This window comes from Dendrobates tinctorius, unplaced genomic scaffold, assembly GCF_039654945.1.
Source record: "Dendrobates tinctorius isolate UK_male_01 unplaced genomic scaffold, ASM3965494v1 ptg000395l, whole genome shotgun sequence".
NCBI classification, from domain to species: domain Eukaryota; kingdom Metazoa; phylum Chordata; class Amphibia; order Anura; family Dendrobatidae; genus Dendrobates; species Dendrobates tinctorius.
In genome coordinates, this window is record NW_027362061.1 from 1,646,013 (window position 1) to 1,666,505 (window position 20,493).

The window sequence follows — 20,493 nt, forward strand, 5'->3', positions numbered from 1 at the left end:
ACGCCCCTCTCAATACTGGCTTTATTGATCCCTTCAGCTCCTTTCGCACCAATCACCACTCTTTCTCCGTCATCTTCTACTTCATGGCTGCATAAGGGGCAAGTTTCTTGACTTTCCATCATTCTCAGCTCTGTAAAAGAAGATAAATAAATCGTTAAATAATAAATATAATAATAGTAGTAATTGTAAAAGAAATATGATAGACACTGAAAGGCGAGTCGCATTTAACATTTTACAGCTTTGGCGGCCATATTCTTTGATGTCACATTTGGACCCTTGGTGGTAACCCTATCTTGGTAAACTTTTAGTATGTTTTTCCCTACATGTAATACTACCAAAAAAAACAATAAAACGCTTTCTTGGAATTTGCTCAGGGTAAAGGATTTTTTTTTCCGTATTTTGACTGGACTAGAAGAGATACCTACTATTGAACTGTCTGCTGCCTGCATAGTGGTAAAAGGAGCAAGTGGTAAGACACAGAGAACCATTTTCTACGCCTGTGGAGATACCGGGCCCTCAGCACAGTTAAAAGTGCAGTTGCACAAATAATATTATCAACTGTGTGGGAGGGATATGATGCAAGCCCTGAGCCTGGGAATAATTCCTACTGCTGCAGGACTATAGGTAACATCCATGACTGAGACAATGGTGCTCCAGGGGTATGGAGAATCCAGATATTATTACAGTCTAGATCTAATAACTGCAGGACCATCCTTAGTTACTGAGTCCTTCATCAAGGAAGCAATAGATAAAGGTATACAAATGTAGATGTTCACACACCAGAAGAACTACACTGCACCATGTACTACAGGTATTTTAGGGGTCCTGATGTAAAATATGAGAATTTCCATGCTCTAGATTGTTCTTGGACACTCTATACTGGGATCATGAAGGGAACTGTGTCATCAGTTTTAAACTTGCAGAACTAATTACATTGTTGTTTTTTGCTTTTTAGAGGTTCTGTGCCACATGTTTCCCTCTCCAGATGTAAAGGTAGATCATGGAAATTCCTTGGTGATTTTGTTGAAGAGTGTAAGGAAAGTAACAATGGGAGGATTTGGGCGATGGCTCATTCTACAATGCCAGACTGCAGGCATGTTCACAAGTACTAAAGTGGAACACCATTTCTAAACCCAGTGTCCACCTGCAGCGAGGCAGGGGAACGAGTGAGAAATGCTGATCCTTTCCCAGAATTAGAGGAAGAATTGACCACATACCCAGAATCTTTGTGGTCCACATGACCTGCAGATGTGGGATTGATAAAAGGGGTGATTATACTCTGTCCAGCTCACCTTGTAACACAGCCATGTTTCCAGTAGGGAGGGCGCCCCTATCTGAAAACGAGGCTGTGATTCCAAGAGCCCCCACAGTGCCAGACCCACATACTCTGCTGAATGACTGGAGGCCGCAAAATAAGGTCTTTACAGTGAGATCTCAGTAATGTCAGTGGAGTTTTAGTCTTCCAATTAGAAATCTTCCAAACCTGAATAAGTAAGATGTTTCTTTATTGATCATGCCGGCATGGAGGCAGAATGACAGCCACACCATATGTGAGCAGTCTGTCTGACTCTATACATATTCAAAGAGTTTAAATAAGAAAAGAGGAGGGCGTTCAAAATACTACGTTTGCAAAATAGTACATACATTGAAATATGCTTAGCTGCTAGCAATCCTTATCTATGTTACCAGAGAAGTATGACATTTTATTTGCACGCAAGACAAGGATAGCAAACTAAGCATTACACCCATGTCTTCTCATTACACCAGCTGAAAGGAGTTTCTTTTTTTTTGTAAATTCTTTATTTTCGAAATTTAAACATCACCATTAAACACAACACCAATTCTCAGATACATTTGGCGAAGTATTAATTGAGAGTTGGTTTAGGGTGAAGAGGGAGGAAAAAATAAGGGAAAGGTAGGTAGGGGAGAGAAGGGAAAAAAGGAAGGGAAGGGGAAAAAAGGGTACATAATCATAAACAGTATCAACAACATTAACATTAACATAATGTGGTTGACGGCATGAGCACAAACATTGAATGGGTGTACTTCAGAAAATAACATAGCACATTACATTAGGGCTATCTAATTGGAACAGTGGGGCCAGGAACCCCAGCGCAGAAGCTGTCAGATCCAGGTAAACTTATGAGACACTAAAATTCCCTTAAGGAGGATTGCCTTCTAAATATCTATTCCACGGGGCCCAAGTCATCACATAAGATCTATGATTAAAAATTTCCCAGCTAGACAGCTCCTCCAAGCGAGAGATTTGATTTATTTTAGCATGCCATTCTCCCAACGTGGGAGGAGCTACATCTTTCCAATGGGCAACTATTAACTGTCTCGCCGCGCTCAACATCAGTGGGAGAAGACCATTTTTTTCGGTAAAAAGTCCTTCGACGGACAAGAAAGAAGAGCCTCCGTGGCTCTAAGATTAACCTTTATTAGTCTTAATTTTTTAAGAACTAGTTCAACTCCATCCCAAAAAGCCCTCAGTCTAGGGCAGTCCCAGAATATATGTGAATGGTGTCCTCTAGAATTGAGGCATCGCCAACAAGCGTCATTATCCGCGAGACCCATCTGGAATAATTTAGCTGGAGTTAAATGCCACCTAGTTAATATTTTATAAGAATTCTCCTGCAAGAGTACGCACCTGGAAAAACCCTGAGCATTTGACAGCATTTTAGATATTTGGTCCTCTGTAAACTTGATATTAAGTTCCATTTCCCAAGAATATATAAACGAGGGCTTAAAATGTATATTCGGAGAGATGAGATGTGAATAAATGCGAGATAAAATTTTTAGCCGTGGAGGTGGAAGTTTAATCATAATATCTAACCAGGACAAATTAGATTTAGACGGGAATCTCCGTCGAAATTGTAAAAGTGTACGTCTGATGTGTTGTTTTTGGAGAAAATTTGTTGGTTGAGTCAACGCACCCGGTGGCCAAAACCCCCCCTGCAGGATTCTATTACCATAAAAACCATTCAACGTTTCTCTAGGGAGGTTGGACCATAAATTATATGGGTCCTGAAAATCTAACTCCAACAGATAGGGTATTGAGCCGACCGGTGTCAATGTCGAGGGGAAGGTGTCCTCCGGGAGCTCTCCCATCACTAATCTTTTAACACGCAATGTAGTTGTGGTTACCTCATCCAACCTAAGAGAGATTGGCGGTTTAGCTTTAGTCCAGAGATACGGTAAACCCTTCAGGCCCAATAGAGCCAAGTCAATACTATCCCCCTCCTCACTCCCAGCACAGGACACCACCTTTAACCATCTACTGAGATGAATAGCCTTATAGTATAAAAGAGGGTCCGGGACCCCCAATCCTCCAGAAGAGATAGGGTAGGAAAGAAACTTATATGGCAACCTAGCCTTTTTTGATTTCCAAATAAATTTTCCAATAAGGGATTTTAACGTTTTAAAAAAGGTCAAGGGAATCCGAATCGGAACCATGTTCATGGTATACATTATAATAGGCATTATATATGCCTTAAACACATTAATGCGACCCATGCAGGATAAAGTGGGTAGGTTATATTTTTGCATCAGGCTTTTGATCTTTTGAATTAAAGGAGTGTAGTTATTTTGAAATAAGTTGGCGGGATCTCTAGTTATTGTTATTCCCAAATATCTAATAGAATTAGTAGCCCAAGAGAATGGAATCTGTGTGCGAATAGTGGAGATCTGAGAGTGGGGAAGAACAACGCTTAACACTTCTGATTTTGTTAAATTAATTTTAAAATTAGAGAGGAGACCAAATTGATGAAAGGCTTGAAGGATAATTGGGAATGCTTGAGATGGGTTGGAAATAAGGTAGAGCAGGTCATCTGCGAAAGCTAAAGTTTTAAATGACCTCCGGCCCACCGACAACCCCTCTATGCGTTGGTCTTGTCTGATGCTTTGTATCAAAGTTTCTATAACTAAGATGAACAAAGATGGCGACAAGGGACAACCTTGTCTAGTCCCGTTATTAATCCCAAAACTATTTGACAGGGTGCCGTTGATCCTGACCCTGGCCGTCGGTTGAGAATAAAGCGATAGAACTGCTGTTATGTATCGAGGGGGAAAGCCAAACCTGATCATTACTTGTTCCATGAACCTCCAGCTCACTCTGTCGAAAGCCTTCTCGGCATCCGTCGACAGGAGCATCAAGGGAACATCTCGAGTCTTAGCAAACATTATAGACTGAATGACTTTAGTAGAATTATCCTTCCCTTCCCTGCCTCTCACAAAGCCTGCTTGATCTGCGTGAATTAGTTTAGGTAATAAATTGCTTATTCTGCCCGCTAATATTTTAGCCCACATTTTAATGTCTGCATTAAGCAGTGATATTGGTCTGTAGCTAGCGCACAAATTGGGGTCTTTACCCTCTTTCGGGAGGACTGTGATGTATGCCTCTAAGGATTGTTTAGGGGGGAGCTGGCCTTCTAGATAGGAATTAAACAAAGACACCAGGTGAGGTAACAGTGGTTTTATAAACTTTTTGTAATAGATAATGGGGAGACCATCTGGGCCCGGTGCCTTTCCATTCGGAATAGTAGAAAGAGTGTCTAGAATTTCTTTGGGGGTAACTGGGGCAGTCAGCAAGGACTGGCCCTCAAGAGTTATTTTAGGGAGATTTAGTGGGGTCAGGAATTCTTTGATTTTTGCTAAAGCTGTGGCTGGCTCTTGCATGCTATCCAGTATATTTAAATTGTATAAATTTTCATAAAAGGTTCTAAACTCCCTGGCAATATCTGCGGTCTCTAAAATTGAGGAGCCATCTAAAGCTCTGAGTTGTCTAATAAACGTCTTTTCTTTTTGTTTCTTAAGTAGGGATGTCATGAGCTTACTACTTTTATTACCATGAAGATAGAACTTCTTTTTACTTCTCATATAGGTTTTCGCTGATTGAATGTTTAAAAGATTTTTTAGTGAAGTTCTCAGATCTGTCAGTTCAGATAATATCTTGTTTACTTGAGATCTCTTATGTAATCTCTCGAAGGAACTAATTTGATGTAGGATAGACACAACCCTTTTTGTTCTTTCTTTTTTCAAATAGGAGCCTAAGGCTATAAATTCCCCTCTCATTACTGCTTTATGTGACTCCCATACCATAGCCAAGGGTGGGCCTGAGTGTAAATTAGTTTGAAAAAAGAAGTCAAGAGTGCTTGTCAGTTTTGCAATGTGGGAATCAGAGTCCAGCAATGTCTCATTAAGTGACCATGACCCAGCCGGCCTTGGTAGAGTTTTTATCTCTATGTCAAGAAAAATGGGAGTGTGGTCTGAGAGAGAGATGATATCTATATTTTCATTTTTAACTAATGGGAGATTAGCTGTTTGTATCAATAGGTAGTCAATTCTGTGATAGCTATTATTTGGATGGGAATAAAAAGTATAATCTCTGCCCGAAGGAAAAAGTGTTCTCCAAGGGTCTATCAAATGCAATTTTTGTAATGAAAGGTGTAATTTTCTCAGTGCCCTTTGAGAAAGAGCCGACCTGCCCGTCGAAGTATCTAAGGCTGGGTTCAAAGATACATTAAAATCCCCTCCCACCAACAACAGACCCTCAGTAAAGAGTTCTAGAGTGTTCATTGTTTTGCACAGCCAACCTATCTGATTCCTATTCGGGGCATATAGATTACACAGGGTAATCTTAGTGTTAGCCAAAAAACCCTTAATTATAATGTACCTGCCTTCTGAATCTGATAGACAATCACTCAAAACAAAAAGAACATTTTTTTTTATAGCAATGCTCACTCCACTGGACGCCGAACCGCCCGCACTGTGGTACCAGGTCGGGTAGCGAGATCTAGACATATCTGGGACTCTCCCTTTTTTAAAATGTGTCTCCTGCAAGAAAGCTATACTAGACTTCTTTGAATTCAAAAGATTCATTACTTGGCTTCTCTTACTCGGGGAACGTAAGCCCTTTACATTGTACGAGGCCACTGTCATAGTGGCAAAGTTCACCTTATCACCCATAGCTTGGTAGGGGAAGTAATAATAAAGGTTCCTCTGTCATCAAACCACCGAAATTAAAAAAGTACAAAGAAATGAAAAAAGAAAGAAAAAACCTAAAAATTACTAAGATAAAACAGCAAAAATATAACAAGAACCAACTACCTGTCTGTAGCAGAGGTAGGGGGTCAAACATACCTCCCATAACAGAGCAGGTAATAACATTTCCGACACACGAGTGGCACATGGTAACTTATACGGCAATTGAATGATATCAACAACACATAAGCAAGTGTCAATCTTAGCAAGCTAAGGTGATTTAGAACATGTCCGAGTGGACCGAGGGGTCCGGCTCCAGGAGTGGTAAAATGCAATCGAAAGAAACACAAGAAAGCTCAGGGGGGTATCTCCTTCCCCATTCCAGATTTCCCTCTTTTAGGAGTCGAGCGTTTCTTTCCTGAGGCCCAGTCACCCTGCCCTCCAGCATAAGCATAGACAGGGGGAGGCGTGCGATGATCCATGTCCAGAGGTAGCCAGGAAGGAATATCAATAGGGGCAATGTCAAAAGTGTCCCATATTTTGGCTAAATCTTCAGGGGTCCGAACCATTATTTGCCTGCCGTCTCCATGTATAGATATACCAAACGGAAACAGCCATTTATATAAAATTTTACGTGAGCGTAACACCTCCAGGAGGGGCCTTAGGACTCTTCTTTTTGCAAGGGTCGACGGCGCAACGTCCTGATAAAGATGAATAGCAGATCCCTCATAAGAAAGATTTTTAATGTCTCTTGAGGCAGACAAAATAGCATTGGTATCCAAATAGCTCAATAAGCCGCAAATCACATCCCTCGGGGGTTCCGTTGGCTTCGGCTTTGGTCTAAGTGATCTATGCACCCTTTCTATTACAACTCGGTCACATTTTTCTTGTGGGATTAAGAGGGCAAAGATCTCCTTCGTAGATTTTTCTAATATTTCTGTAGAAACACTTTCAGGCAAGCCTTTTATCCGTATATTCTTCCTGCGGCTCCGATTTTCCTGGTCCTCCAAGGCCAGAAAAGAGTTGTTAATAGTGTTGAGCATTCCGATACCGCAAGTATCGGGTATCGGCCGATACTTGCTGTATCGGAATTCCGATACCGACTTCCGATATTTTTTCAATATCGGAAGTCGGCATCGGAATCGAAAGTTCAAAGTTGATTGACAGCCTGACGTCATCATGATGCGCGGTGTGTGCGCATCATGATGCGCCGTCATTTCGGGCCTTCCGGGGGTCTCTGCCGGCCTGCCGGGGGGCTGTGTGGACTGCCCGGGGTCTGTACCGGCCTGCCGGGGGGCTGTGCCGGCCTGCCGGTGGTCTGTGCACCCTGTGGGGGTCTGTACCGGCCTGCCGGGGGGCTGTGCCGGCCTGCCGGTGGTCTGTGCACCCTGTGGGGGTCTGTACCGGCCTGCCGGGGGGCTGTGCCGGCCTGCCGGGGGGCTGTGCTGATGTCCGGGGGTCTGTGCAAGCATCCTCCGATGGGACTATAAGTCCCCTCGGGCGATGCCTGCTACCATGACAGTGATTGACACATTAGCCAATGATGGGACAGTAGTAGTCCCATCATCCGGCTAATGTGTTAAATGTTAAAAAAAAAAAAAAAAAAAAAATACTACATACATACTACATACATACTACATGCATGCTACATACATACTACATGCTACATACATACTACATATATACTACATGCATGCTACATACATACTACATGCTACATACATACTACATATATACTACATGCATGCTACATACATACTGCATGCTACATACATACTACATACATACTACATACATACCACATATATACTACATACATACTACATGCATGCTACATACATAACACATACAGTGGGGCAAAAAAGTATTTAGTCAGTCAGCAATAGTGCAAGTTCCACCACTTAAAAAGATGAGAGGCGTCTGTAATTTACATCATAGGTAGACCTCAACTATGGGAGACAAACTGAGAAAAAAAAATCCAGAAAATCACATTGTCTGTTTTTTTTTCATTTTATTTGCATATTATGGTGGAAAATAAGTATTTGGTCAGAAACAAGCAATCAAGATTTCTGGCTCTCACAGACCTGTAACTTCTTCTTTAAGAGTCTCCTCTTTCCTCCACTCATTACCTGTAGTAATGGCACCTGTTTAAACTTGTTATCAGTATAAAAAGACACCTGTGCACACCCTCAAACAGTCTGACTCCAAACTCCACTATGGTGAAGACCAAAGAGCTGTCAAAGGACACCAGAAACAAAATTGTAGCCCTGCACCAGGCTGGGAAGACTGAATCTGCAATAGCCAACCAGCTTGGAGTGAAGAAATCAACTGTGGGAGCAATAATTAGAAAATGGAAGACATACAAGACCACTGATAATCTCCCTCGATCTGGTGCTCCACGCAAAATCCCACCCCGTGGGGTCAGAATGATCACAAGAACGGTGAGCAAAAATCCCAGAACCACGCGGGGGGACCTAGTGAATGAACTGCAGAGAGCTGGGACCAATGTAACAAGGCCTACCATAAGTAACACACTACGCCACCATGGACTCAGATCCTGCAGTGCCAGACGTGTCCCACTGCTTAAGCCTGTACATGTCCGGGCCCGTCTGAAGTTTGCTAGAGAGCATTTGGATGATCCAGAGGAGTTTTGGGAGAATGTCCTATGGTCTGATGAAACCAAACTGGAACTGTTTGGTAGAAACACAACTTGTCGTGTTTGGAGGAAAAAGAATACTGAGTTGCATCCATCAAACACCATACCTACTGTAAAGCATGGTGGTGGAAACATCATGCTTTGGGGCTGTTTCTCTGCAAAGGGGCCAGGACGACTGATCTGGGTACATGAAAGAATGAATGGGGCCATGTATCGTGAGATTTTGAGTGCAAACCTCCTTCCATCAGCAAGGGCATTGAAGATGAAACGTGGCTGGGTCTTTCAACATGACAATGATCCAAAGCACACCGCCAGGGCAACGAAGGAGTGGCTTTGTAAGAAGCATTTCAAGGTCCTGGAGTGGCCTAGCCAGTCTCCAGATCTCAACCCTATAGAAAACCTTTGGAGGGAGTTGAAAGTCCGTGTTGCCAAGCGAAAAGCCAAAAACATCACTGCTCTAGAGGAGATCTGCATGGAGGAATGGGCCAACATACCAACAACAGTGTGTGGCAACCTTGTGAAGACTTACAGAAAACGTTTGACCTCTGTCATTGCCAACAAAGGATATATCACAAAGTATTGAGATGAAATTTGGTTTCTGACCAAATACTTATTTTCCACCATAATATGCAAATAAAATGAAAAAAAAAACAGACAATGTGATTTTCTGGATTTTTTTTTCTCAGTTTGTCTCCCATAGTTGAGGTCTACCTATGATGTAAATTACAGACGCCTCTCATCTTTTTAAGTGGTGGAACTTGCACTATTGCTGACTGACTAAATACTTTTTTGCCCCACTGTATATACTACATGCATGCTACATACATACTACATGCTACATACATACCACATACATACTACATACATACTACATACATACTACATACATACTACATGCTACATACATACTACATATATACTACATGCATGCTACATACATACTACATGCTACACACATACTACATATATACTACATACATACTACATGCTACATACATACCACATACATACTACATACATACTACATATATACTACATGCATGCTACATACATACTGCATGCTACATGCATGCTACATACATACTACATACATACTACATGCTACATACATACCACATATATACTACATACATACTACATACAATACATTCATACAATACATACATAGACATACAGTACATATAACATAGAGTAACATACTTACCAATACTTGTCACATTGTTCCCCGAAGCCATTGTCTTTTACGGAATAAATATTAACATAACAAACCACAAAAATACTCACCCACGATCCGAAGCAGTCCACGAGTGTGTCCCACGACGATCTTGGGTAGAGAACTGCAGCATCAGCTGATGCTGCCGTTCTCTACAGGCTGCAGGAATCCAATGACGGAAGGTAGGTATCCTTCCGCACTGTATTCCTCCGCCACTTAAAAAAAAAAAAGTCCCTAGTCTCACTTTATGCCATTGCTGCGTGGGAAATTCCCACACTTATTAACTAATAGTTTTATAGCTTGTGTTAATAATTTTTTAAAAACCGATCTAGAAAGTCTCCCAGAGTCCGATTGAGTAACATCGCTGCCTGAAGCATCGTCACTGGAGTCTGAGTCCTCGACATGTTCCTCTTCCACAACCTCTGTAGGGGGCCTTTTAGCATTAGGCCTAGTCGATGCAGATTTATTTTTCAAAAATTTATCCATTTCACCCTGTTTGCCTCGATACGCCTCTGCAGCCAACGGTTTTGCACGCTCTTTATTAGTCTTGACCATTCTGCTTAATTGAAGCGTGCTCTAAATTCACCACTCGTGCATCAAGAAAAGTCTAGTAGTGCATCTTTCTATATGTAAATAACCCCATGTAGCTTGGAGGGTGAGGAGCCAATATATGAAATCATCCGTGGAGATCTGCGGGAGTCCGTAGGGACAAGGCAACGCCAACTCCCCCCCGCGGCGCCTCAGAAATGATACAATGTCCTCCTCACCGGTGGCTCAAAGATCTGCAGACAGCAGCACCCCCATGAGGGGAGAGCGATATCCCCCAATCCAAGAGCGTCTCAGTCCCAGTCCCCGGTAAACGTCCCCACGAGACAGGGGACTGTCAACAACCCGGCCCCTCAGACACAGAGCTAACGCTCCCCTCCACCGCCAGTAGCAGTATCCCCTGCAGGCCCCACAGACAGCTCACCGGGAGCTCCCAACGCCATGGCCGCCTCTCACCGCCTTCTGCTCTGACAGGCGAGATCGCTCCTTATTCCACGGTCTCACGCGGTCTCACGCCTCTGTTGAGGGCCTCCTGTGATCCGGCTTCCAGGCCTTATCCTTATCCGCGCTGCAGGGGGATGTAAAGATGGCGCCCGCCTCTCACTGGTGCCACAGCACTCTCCACGAGGCCGCTCTGCGCTCCGGTGTCCCGGCGGAGAGCAGCAGCCTTCCTCTTCTCTCCACCGCCCCTCACCTTCTTCTCCAAGCCCGGGACGCTCTGAGAATGATTTTTTCACTTTTGTCCGGGTCAAAATAGGCTAATTGTATGGCTGGAAGCGGGAGCTGCTGCAAGGCACGTCTTCCCTGTGTGAGATCCAGGCCACGCCCCCTAGCTGAAAGGAGTTTCAATCAAAGCATAAGAACGCAATCATGTGTATATTATATATATATACACATACTCATACACACATACGTATATATATATACATGCACATAAAAGAAAGAACTTTATTAAAATTATTATAACACTCAGGGACACTGCTGGAGGAGACAAGAGGGGAGCATTGCTGCAGGCCACAGGCTGGGATGAGAGTCATTTGAATGTGTGGCGCGCCGCTGTGGGTGTATGGTGCTGCGGGGGCTCTGCCAACATTTTGTGAAAGGCCAGAACCCCCGCAATTTATATTTTTATATTTACTCATTTATATAGCGCTATTAATTCCACAGCAATTTACAGACATTAGTGGCATTGTCCCCAATGAGGCTCACAATCTACATTCCCTATCTTTAGAGACGGACATGCGGCGGCGTCTTTCCAGATCGCAGCATGTCTGTTTATTTGCGGAGATGCGATAGATCTCACCCTACAATGTATTGGACGCGGTGAATCCACACGGTTCAGTGATCACATGTGGAGTCACCTGTGTTCAGTAGCCGGCAGCGGACATGTGCTGCGTCCAAAGCGCTGCCAATTCCTGATCGTGTGCACCTGGCCTAAGGGAATAAATCAGTCAATTTCAGCAAAAAAACAAATTCATTTGACCTCTGCTGGTGTCAGTGCCGTCTGTGGCCCCGGTGGGGATTTACATGAATCCTATTTTAGGGGGATTCAGGCAGAGCCCCCGGACGCACTGCAGAAGCACAGTGTGAACAGGGCTTAATATCCTATTGTGTGGAATAGTGCTGTCTACTATACTATTCCGCACTGTCCCAGTGCAGCAGCCAGACACGGACACCGGCCAGACATGGACACCGGCCAGACACGGACACCAGCCAGACACGGACACCGGGCAGACACGGACGCCGGGCAGACACGGACGCCGGGCAGACACGGACGCCGGGCAGACACGGACACCGGGCAGACACGGACACCGGGCAGACACGGATACCGGCCAGACAAGAACACCGGCCAGACACGAACACCGGCCAGACACGGACACCGGCCAGACACGGACACCGGCCAGATACGGACACCGGTCAGACACGGACAGCGGGCAGAGATGGACAGTGGGCAGACATGGACACTGGTCAGATACAGACACCGGGCAGACACAGACACCAGCCAGACACGGTTTCCAGCCAGACACGGACAGCAGCCAGACACGGACACCGAACAGACACAGACACTGGCCAGGCACAGACAGCAGACAGACATGGACACTGGCCAGACAGGTGCAGCAGCCAGACACAGACACCAGCCAGACACAGACACTGGCCAGACACGGACACCGGTCAGACATGGACACCGGCCAGACATGGACACCAGCCAGGCATGGGCACCAGGCAGACAAGGACACCGGTCAGACACGGACGCCAGCCAGACACGGACACCAGGCAGACACGGACACTGGCCAGACAGGGACAGCAGCCAGACACGGACACCAGCCAGACACAGGCCAGACACGGACACCAAGCAGACATGGACACTGGGCAGACAAGGACACCGGTCAGACACAGACGCCGGCCAGACACGGACACCAGGCAGACACGGACAGCGGGCAGACACGGACACCTGTCAGATATAGACAGCAGCCAGACACGGACACCGGCCAGACACGGACACCGGCCAGATACAGACACCGGCCAGACACGGACACTGGCCAGACACTGGCCAGGCACAGACAGCAGACAGACAGGGACAGCAGCCAGACACGTACACCGGCCAGACACGGTCACCAGGCAGACATGGACATCGGCCAGACACAGACACCAGGCAGACATGGACACCGACCAGACATGGACACCGATCAGACATGGACACTGGCCAGACATGGACACCGACCTGACATGGACACCGGGCAGACACGGACACCAGGCAGACACGGACATCAGCCAGAAGACACTTTTTTTTATAAATCTGTTGGTGTTGTCTTTCAGCGTTTCTGCAGCTGAATGGGGCACAAAAATGCAAGTGAAAAGGCTGCAAAAAAGCAGAATATTTCTTGCCAACACTGTACATAAATCCACAGCAACAATGGTGGGTGTGAACAGACACTACAGGGGATTTCTGAGAATGTAAAAATAATTAGCATGAACTGATAAATTCCCCGCGGCTCCAGCACCGATGCTCCGGTGGTCTCTGTCAGTCTCAGCACTGGGCTGCAGTGGTCTTGTGGCACCGGGGATCTCCGTCAGTCTTAGCACTGGGCTGCAGGGGTCTTGTGGCTCCGGGGGTCTCTGCCAGTCTCAGCACTGGGCTGCAGGGGTCTTGTGGCACCGTGGATCTCCATCAGTCTCAGTACTGGGCTGAAGTGGTCTTGTGGCTCCTGGGGTCTCTGTCAGTTTTAGCACTGGGCTGCAGGGGTCTTGTGGCACCGTGGATCTCCATCAGTCTCAGTACTGGGCTGAAGTGGTCTTGTGGCTCCTGGGGTCTCTGTCAGTTTTAGCACTGGGCTGCAGGGGTCTTGTGGCACCGGGGATCTCCGTCAGTCTCAGCACTGGGCTGCAGAGGTCTTGTGGCTCCTGGGGTCTCTGTCAGTTTTAGCACTGGGCTGCAGGGGTCTTGTGGCACCAGGGATCTCCATAAGTCTCAGCACTGGGCTGCAGAGGTCTTGTGGCTACTGGGGTCTCTGTCAGTTTTAGCACTAGGCTGCTGGGGTCTTGTGGCTTCGGGGGTCTCCGTTAGTCTTAGCACTGGGCTGCAGTGGTCATGTGGCTCCAGGGGTCTCCGCCAGTCTCAGCACTGGGCTGCAGGGGTCATGTGGCTCCGGGGGTCTCTGCCAGTCTCAGCACTGGGCTGCAGTGGTCTTGTGGCTCCAGGGGTCTCCATCAGTCTTAGCACTGGGCTGCAGGGGTCTTGTGGCTCCAGGGGGTCTCCGTCAGTCTTAGCACTGGGCTGCAGTGGTCTTGTGGCTCCGGGGGTCTCTGCCAGTCTCAGCACTGGGCTGCAGTGGTCTTGTGGCTCCGGGGGTCTCCATCAGTCTCAGCACTAGGCTGCGGGGGTCTTGTGGCTTCACCTTATATTATAGCTGCAAAATGAATAATAACCATCAGGGCCCCCGAACCATCGGCCACGGAGCCAGAGGGGATTTAGCAGAGTAGTTTGGGGGAGATGTAGGACTTGTTATTAATCTCTTTTTATTCTGCTGTTTGTGAGGTAGGATGTAGAAAAAGACGGCAATTCTGCTAATGTTTTCTATTATGTGACTGTACGGCCCTTCACACGACCTGTCATGTTTTTCACAGATGCCACGTCCCCTATTTGACCTACGGTGCTGCTCTCATGTCCATGTTTCCCCATCGGCACAGATGACAAAGGGCCAATACAAGTCTATGAGTCTGTGTAAATGTGCCGTCCGTGTGCTGTACATGTGCTGTCCGTGTGCTCTACATGTGCTGTCCGTGTGCCGTACATGTGCCGTCCGTGTGCTGTACATGTGCCGTCCATGTGCCGTCCGTGTGCTGTACATGTGCCGTCCGTGTGCTGTACATGTGCCGTCCGTGTGCTGTACATGTGCCATCCGTGTGCTGTACATGTGCCGTCCGTGTGCTGTACATGTGCCGTCCGTGTGCTGTACATGTGCCATCCGTGTGCCATACATGTGCCGTCCGTGTGCTGTACGTGTGCCATCCATGTGCTGTAGATGTGATGTCCGCGTGTTGTACATGTGCCGTCCTTGTGCCATCTGTCTGCCATACATGTGCCGTCTGTGTGCTGTACATGTGCTGTCCGCGTGTTGTACATGTGCTGTCCATGTGCTGTACCTGTGCTGTACCTGTGCCATCCGTGTGCTGTACATGTGCAGTTCGTGTGCTGTACATGTGTTGTCCGTGTGCTGTACATGTGCCGTCCGTGTGCTGTACATGAGCCGTCCGTGTGCTGTACATGTGCCGTCCGTGTGCTGTACATGAGCCGTCCGTGTGCTGTACATGTGCCATCCGTGTGCTGTACATGTGCTGTCCGTGTGCTGTACATGAGCCGTCCGTGTGCTGTACATGTGCCGTCCGTGTGCTGTACATGTGTCGTCCGTGTGTTGTACATGTGCCGTCCGTGTGCTGTACATGAGCCGTCCGTGTGCTGTACATGTGCCGTCCGTGTGCTGTACATGAGCCGTCCGTGTGCTGTACATGAGCCGTCCGTGTGCTGTACATGTGCCGTCCGTGTGCTGTACATGAGCCGTCCGTGTGCTGTACATGTGCCGTCCGTGTGCTGTATATGTGCCATCCGTGTGCTGTACATGAGCCGTCCGTGTGCTGTACATGTGCCGTCCGTGTGCTGTACATGAGCCGTCCGTGTGCTGTACATGAGCCGTCCGTGTGCTGTACATGTGCCGTCCGTGTGCTGTACATGTGCCATCCGTGTGCTGTACACAGCGTCGGACTGGCCCACCGGGGAACCGGAGGATTCTCCGGTGGGCCCTGGCATCTGGTGGGCCCTGGCACCTGCAGGCATACAGGGCCAGCAGTTGCCTAGGGCCCCCGCTCCCCCGCATGCAGCTGCTATGGGGGCCCCTGCCAGCGGAGCAGCAGCGGGTGTCAGGAGGCAGGAGCCCCTGTCCCCGCTGCTAAAGAGAAATGAATATTCACTGCGAAGCAGTGAATATCATTTCAGGTCTCCACCCCCAGAGGCCCCGCCCCCAGCCCAGTAAGCCGCTCTGCATCTGTAAATCAGGGCCGGCGCCGCCCTCAGTCCTCTCTGCTCCTGGCTCACAGCCAGTGCGCGATGACGTCACTACATCGCGCACCCGCTGTGTGTCTGGCAGAGGGGGCAGCTCCTGACACTGAAGCCGGGATCAGCGTGGGAGCGAGGAGGAGAGGTGAGTATTGTTTTGTTTTTTTTTTTATATCTCTCGCTCTCTCTATCTGTCTCTCTCTATCTATCTATCTCTATTTCTCAATATATATCTCTCTCTATCTCTCTTATATCTATCTTTCTATCTCTATCTATTATCTATATCTATCTCTATCTATATCTATCTCTATCGCTCTATCTTTATATCTATCTTTCTATCTCTACATCTATCTCTATATCTATCTATCTCTATATCTTTCTATATCTATCTATTATGTCTATCTATCTATCTCTATATCTATCTATCTTACTCTATCTATCTCTATATCTATTATCTCTATATTTATTATCTATCTAGCTACCATCTATATCTATCTATCTTTATCTATATATATCTATATCTAATATCTATATCTATCTATCTCTATACCTATCTATCTATTTATCTATCCGTTATCTATCTCTATATCTTTTCTCTGTATCTATCTATCTCTATATCTCTCGCTATCTATCGCTCTATCTATATATCTATCTTTATATCTATATCTATATATCTATCTATCTCTATATCTATCTCTATTTCTCTCTATATCTATCTATATATCTCTATCTCTATATCTATCTCTCTATCTATCTTTCTATCTCTATATCTATATATCCATCTATCTTTATCTATTTATCTCTATATCTTTTCTCTGTATCTATCTCTCTATATCTATCTATCTTTATATATATATCTATTATCTCTATATCTATATCTATTTCTCTCTATATCTCTCTCTATATCTATCTATCTCTATCTCTATATCGATCTCTCTGTATATCTATCTATCTTTCTATCTCTATATCTATCTTTATCTATTTATCTCTATCTATTATCTATATCTATCTATCGCTCTATCTCTATATCTATCTTTCTATCTCTACATCTATCTCTATATCTATCTTTCTATCTATATCTATCTATATCTATCTATTATGTCTATCTAGCTATCTCTATTATCTATATCTACCTATCTCTATATCTTTCTATCTTACTCTATCTCTATATCTATCTGTTATCTCTATATTTATTATCTATCTTTATCTATCTCTATCTATATCTATCTCTATCTAGATACAGGAAAGATGTATATCTTTGTACCGTGTTAGCCAGTAAATAGAAAAATATTCAGGATTGAGAGTCCTCAGTAGTTGATACCTTTTATCTCTATCTATTTATCGATCTCTGTATCTATCTCTCTCTATATCTATCTCTCTCTCTATCTACCGCTCTCTCTATCTTTATATTTATATCTATCTCTATATCTATTATCTCTATATCTATCTACCTATCTATCTCTATATCTATCTATATATATATATATATATATATATATATCTGTTTCTCTCTATATCTATCTCTATATCGCTCTCTCTATAGCTATCTATATATTATCTCTATATCTATCTATATATTATCTCTATATCTATCTCTATATCTATCTCTATATCTATCTATCTCTATATCTGTTATCTCTATATCCATATCTATCTCTAGATCTATCTTTCTATCTAACACTATATCTCTATATCTATCTCTATATCTCATTATCTATCAATCTCTATCTCTCTCTCTTTATCTATCTATCCATCTATCTCTATATCTATCCATCTATCTCTATATCTATCCATCTATCTCTATATCTATCTATCTATCTATTATCTCTATTATCTATATCTATCTATCCATCTATCTAGCTATCTCTATCTATCTCTATATCTCTCTATATCTATCTTTCTAACTCTATATCTATCTCTATACATATCTCTATATCTAGCTATTATCTCTATATCTCTCTATATCTATCTGTCTCTATATCTATCTATCTATCTATCTCTATATCTATTATCTCTATATCTATCTATCTCTATATATCTCTATATCTATTTTTATTTATATCCATCTATCTATATATATTTATCTCTATATCTATCTATATGTCTATATTATTATTATTATTATTATTATATCTGTATATCTCTATTATCTATCTCTATCTATTATCTTTATCTATATATAGCTATCTATCTCTATATCTTTCTATCTATAGCTATCTATCTCTATATCTATCTATCTATCTATCCATTATCTATTTTCTATCTATCTCTATATCTATCTACCTATCGATCTATCTATCTATATTTCTTTATATATCTATCTTTATATCTATCTCTATGAATCTTTCTATCTATATCTATCCATTATCTACTTTCTATCCATTATCTACTATCTATCTCTATATCTATCTATTTCTACATCTATCTTTCTATCTATTTCTATCTAACTCTATATCTATATATCTATATAGCATTATACCCTATGAGGGGGGCAGCATTATACCCTATGAGGGGGGCATTATTATACCCTATGAGGGGGGCATTATTATACCCTATGAGGGGGTGCATTATACCCTATGAGGGGGGCAGTATTATACCCTATGAGGAGGCAGCATTATTCCCTATGAGGGGGCAGCATTATACCCTATGAGGAGGCAGCATTATACCCTATGAGGAGGCAGCATTATACCCTATGAGGAGGGCAGCATTATTCCCTATGAGGGGACGCATTATTCCCTATGAGGGGGGCAGTATTATACCCTATGAGGGGGGGCAGTATTATACCCTATGAGGGGGGCAGCATTATACCCTATGAGGGGGCAGCATTATTCCCTATGAGGGGATGCATTATTCCCTATGAGGGGGGCAGTATTATACCCTATGAGGAGGCAGCATTATACCCTATGAGGGGGGCAGTATTATACCCTATGAGGGGGTGCATTATACCCTATGAGGGGGGCAGTATTATACCCTATGAGGAGGCAGCATTATACCCTATGAGGGGGGCAGTATTATACCCTATGAGGGGGGCAGTATTATACCCTATGAGGGGGGCAGTATTATACCCTATGAGGGGGTGCATTATACTCTATGAGGGGATGCATTATTCCCCATGAGGGGGGCAGTATTATACCCTATGAGGAGGCAGTATTATTCCCTATGAGGGGGGCAGTATTATACCCTATGAGGGGGCAGCATTATACCCTATGAGGGGGCAGCGTTATACCCTATGAGGGGGGCAGTATTATACCCTATGAGGAGGCAGCATTATACCCTATGAGGGGGTGCATTATTCCCTGAGGGGGGCAGTATTATACCCTATGAGGGGGCAGCATTATACCCTATGAGGAGGCAGCATTATACCCTATGAGGAGGGCAGCATTATTCCCTATGAGGGGGTGCATTATACCCTATGAGGGGGCAGTATTATACCCTATGAGGGGGCAGCATTATTCCCTATGAGGGGATGCATTATTCCCTATGAGGGGGGCAGTATTATACCCTATGAGGAGGCAGCATTATACCCTATGAGGGGGTGCATTATTCCCTATGAGGGGGGCAGTATTATACCCTATGAGGGGGGCAGTATTATACCCTATGAGGGGGCAGCATTATTCCCTATGAGGGGGTGCATTATACCCTATGAGGGGGTGCATTATACCCTATGAGGGGGTGCATTATTCCCTATGAGGGGGGCAGTATTATACCCTATGAGGGGGGCAGTATTATATTCTATGAGATGGCTGCATTATATTCTATGAGATGGCTGCATTATACTATGTGAGGGGGCTGCTTTATATTCTATGAGGGGGCTACCCCAACTCCTGCTACATAATTAAGACATGTACAACCTTATATTATACCCAGATATTAGCGTGTTTTACCGCATAATTGGTGGTCTGGTATTTAACTCTATGCAGCTACATAGTGGGCCCCAAGAATGATTTTCTCTGGTGGGCCCAAGGTGTTCCAGTCCGACGCTGGCTGTACATGTGCCGTCCGTGTGCTGTACATGTGCCATCCGTGTGCTGTACATGTGCCGTCCGTGTGCTGTACATGTGCCGTCTGTGTGCTGTACATGTGCCATCCGTGTGCCATACATGTGCCGTCCGTGTGCTGTACGTGTGCCATCCATGTACTGTAGATGTGATGTCCGCGTGTTGTACATGTGCCGTCCTTGTGCCATCTGTCTGCCATACATGTGCTGTCCGCGTGTTGTACATGTACTGTCCATGTGCTGTACCTGTGCTGTACCTGTGCCATCCGTGTGCTGTACATGTGCAGTTCGTGTGCTGTACATGTGTTGTCCGTGTGCTGTACATGTGCCGTCCGTGTGCTGTACATGAGCCGTCCGTGTGCTGTACATGTGCCGTCCGTGTGCTGTACATGAGCCGTCCGTGTGCTGTACATGTGCCATCCGTGTGCTGTACATGTGCTGTCCGTGTGCTGTACATGAGCCGTCCGTGTGCTGTACATGTGCCGTCCGTGTGCTGTACATGTGTCGTCCGTGTGTTGTACATGTGCCGTCCGTGTGCTGTACATGAG

The 20,493-nt window shown here is 45.0% G+C and overlaps 1 protein-coding gene across 1 annotated transcript in view; it reads right to left on the reverse strand.

Annotated features, from left to right (window-relative positions):
- The window catches only part of LOC141076224 (uncharacterized), a 112,158-nt gene extending 97,581 nt beyond the window's left edge, over positions 1 to 14,577 (reverse strand). The window contains exon 1 of the mRNA XM_073563581.1: positions 14,548 to 14,577. Coding sequence (XP_073419682.1) covers positions 14,548 to 14,577 — 30 coding nt within the window. The remainder of the gene's footprint in view (positions 1 to 14,547) is intronic.
- Positions 14,578 to 20,493: the final 5,916 nt, after the last annotated feature.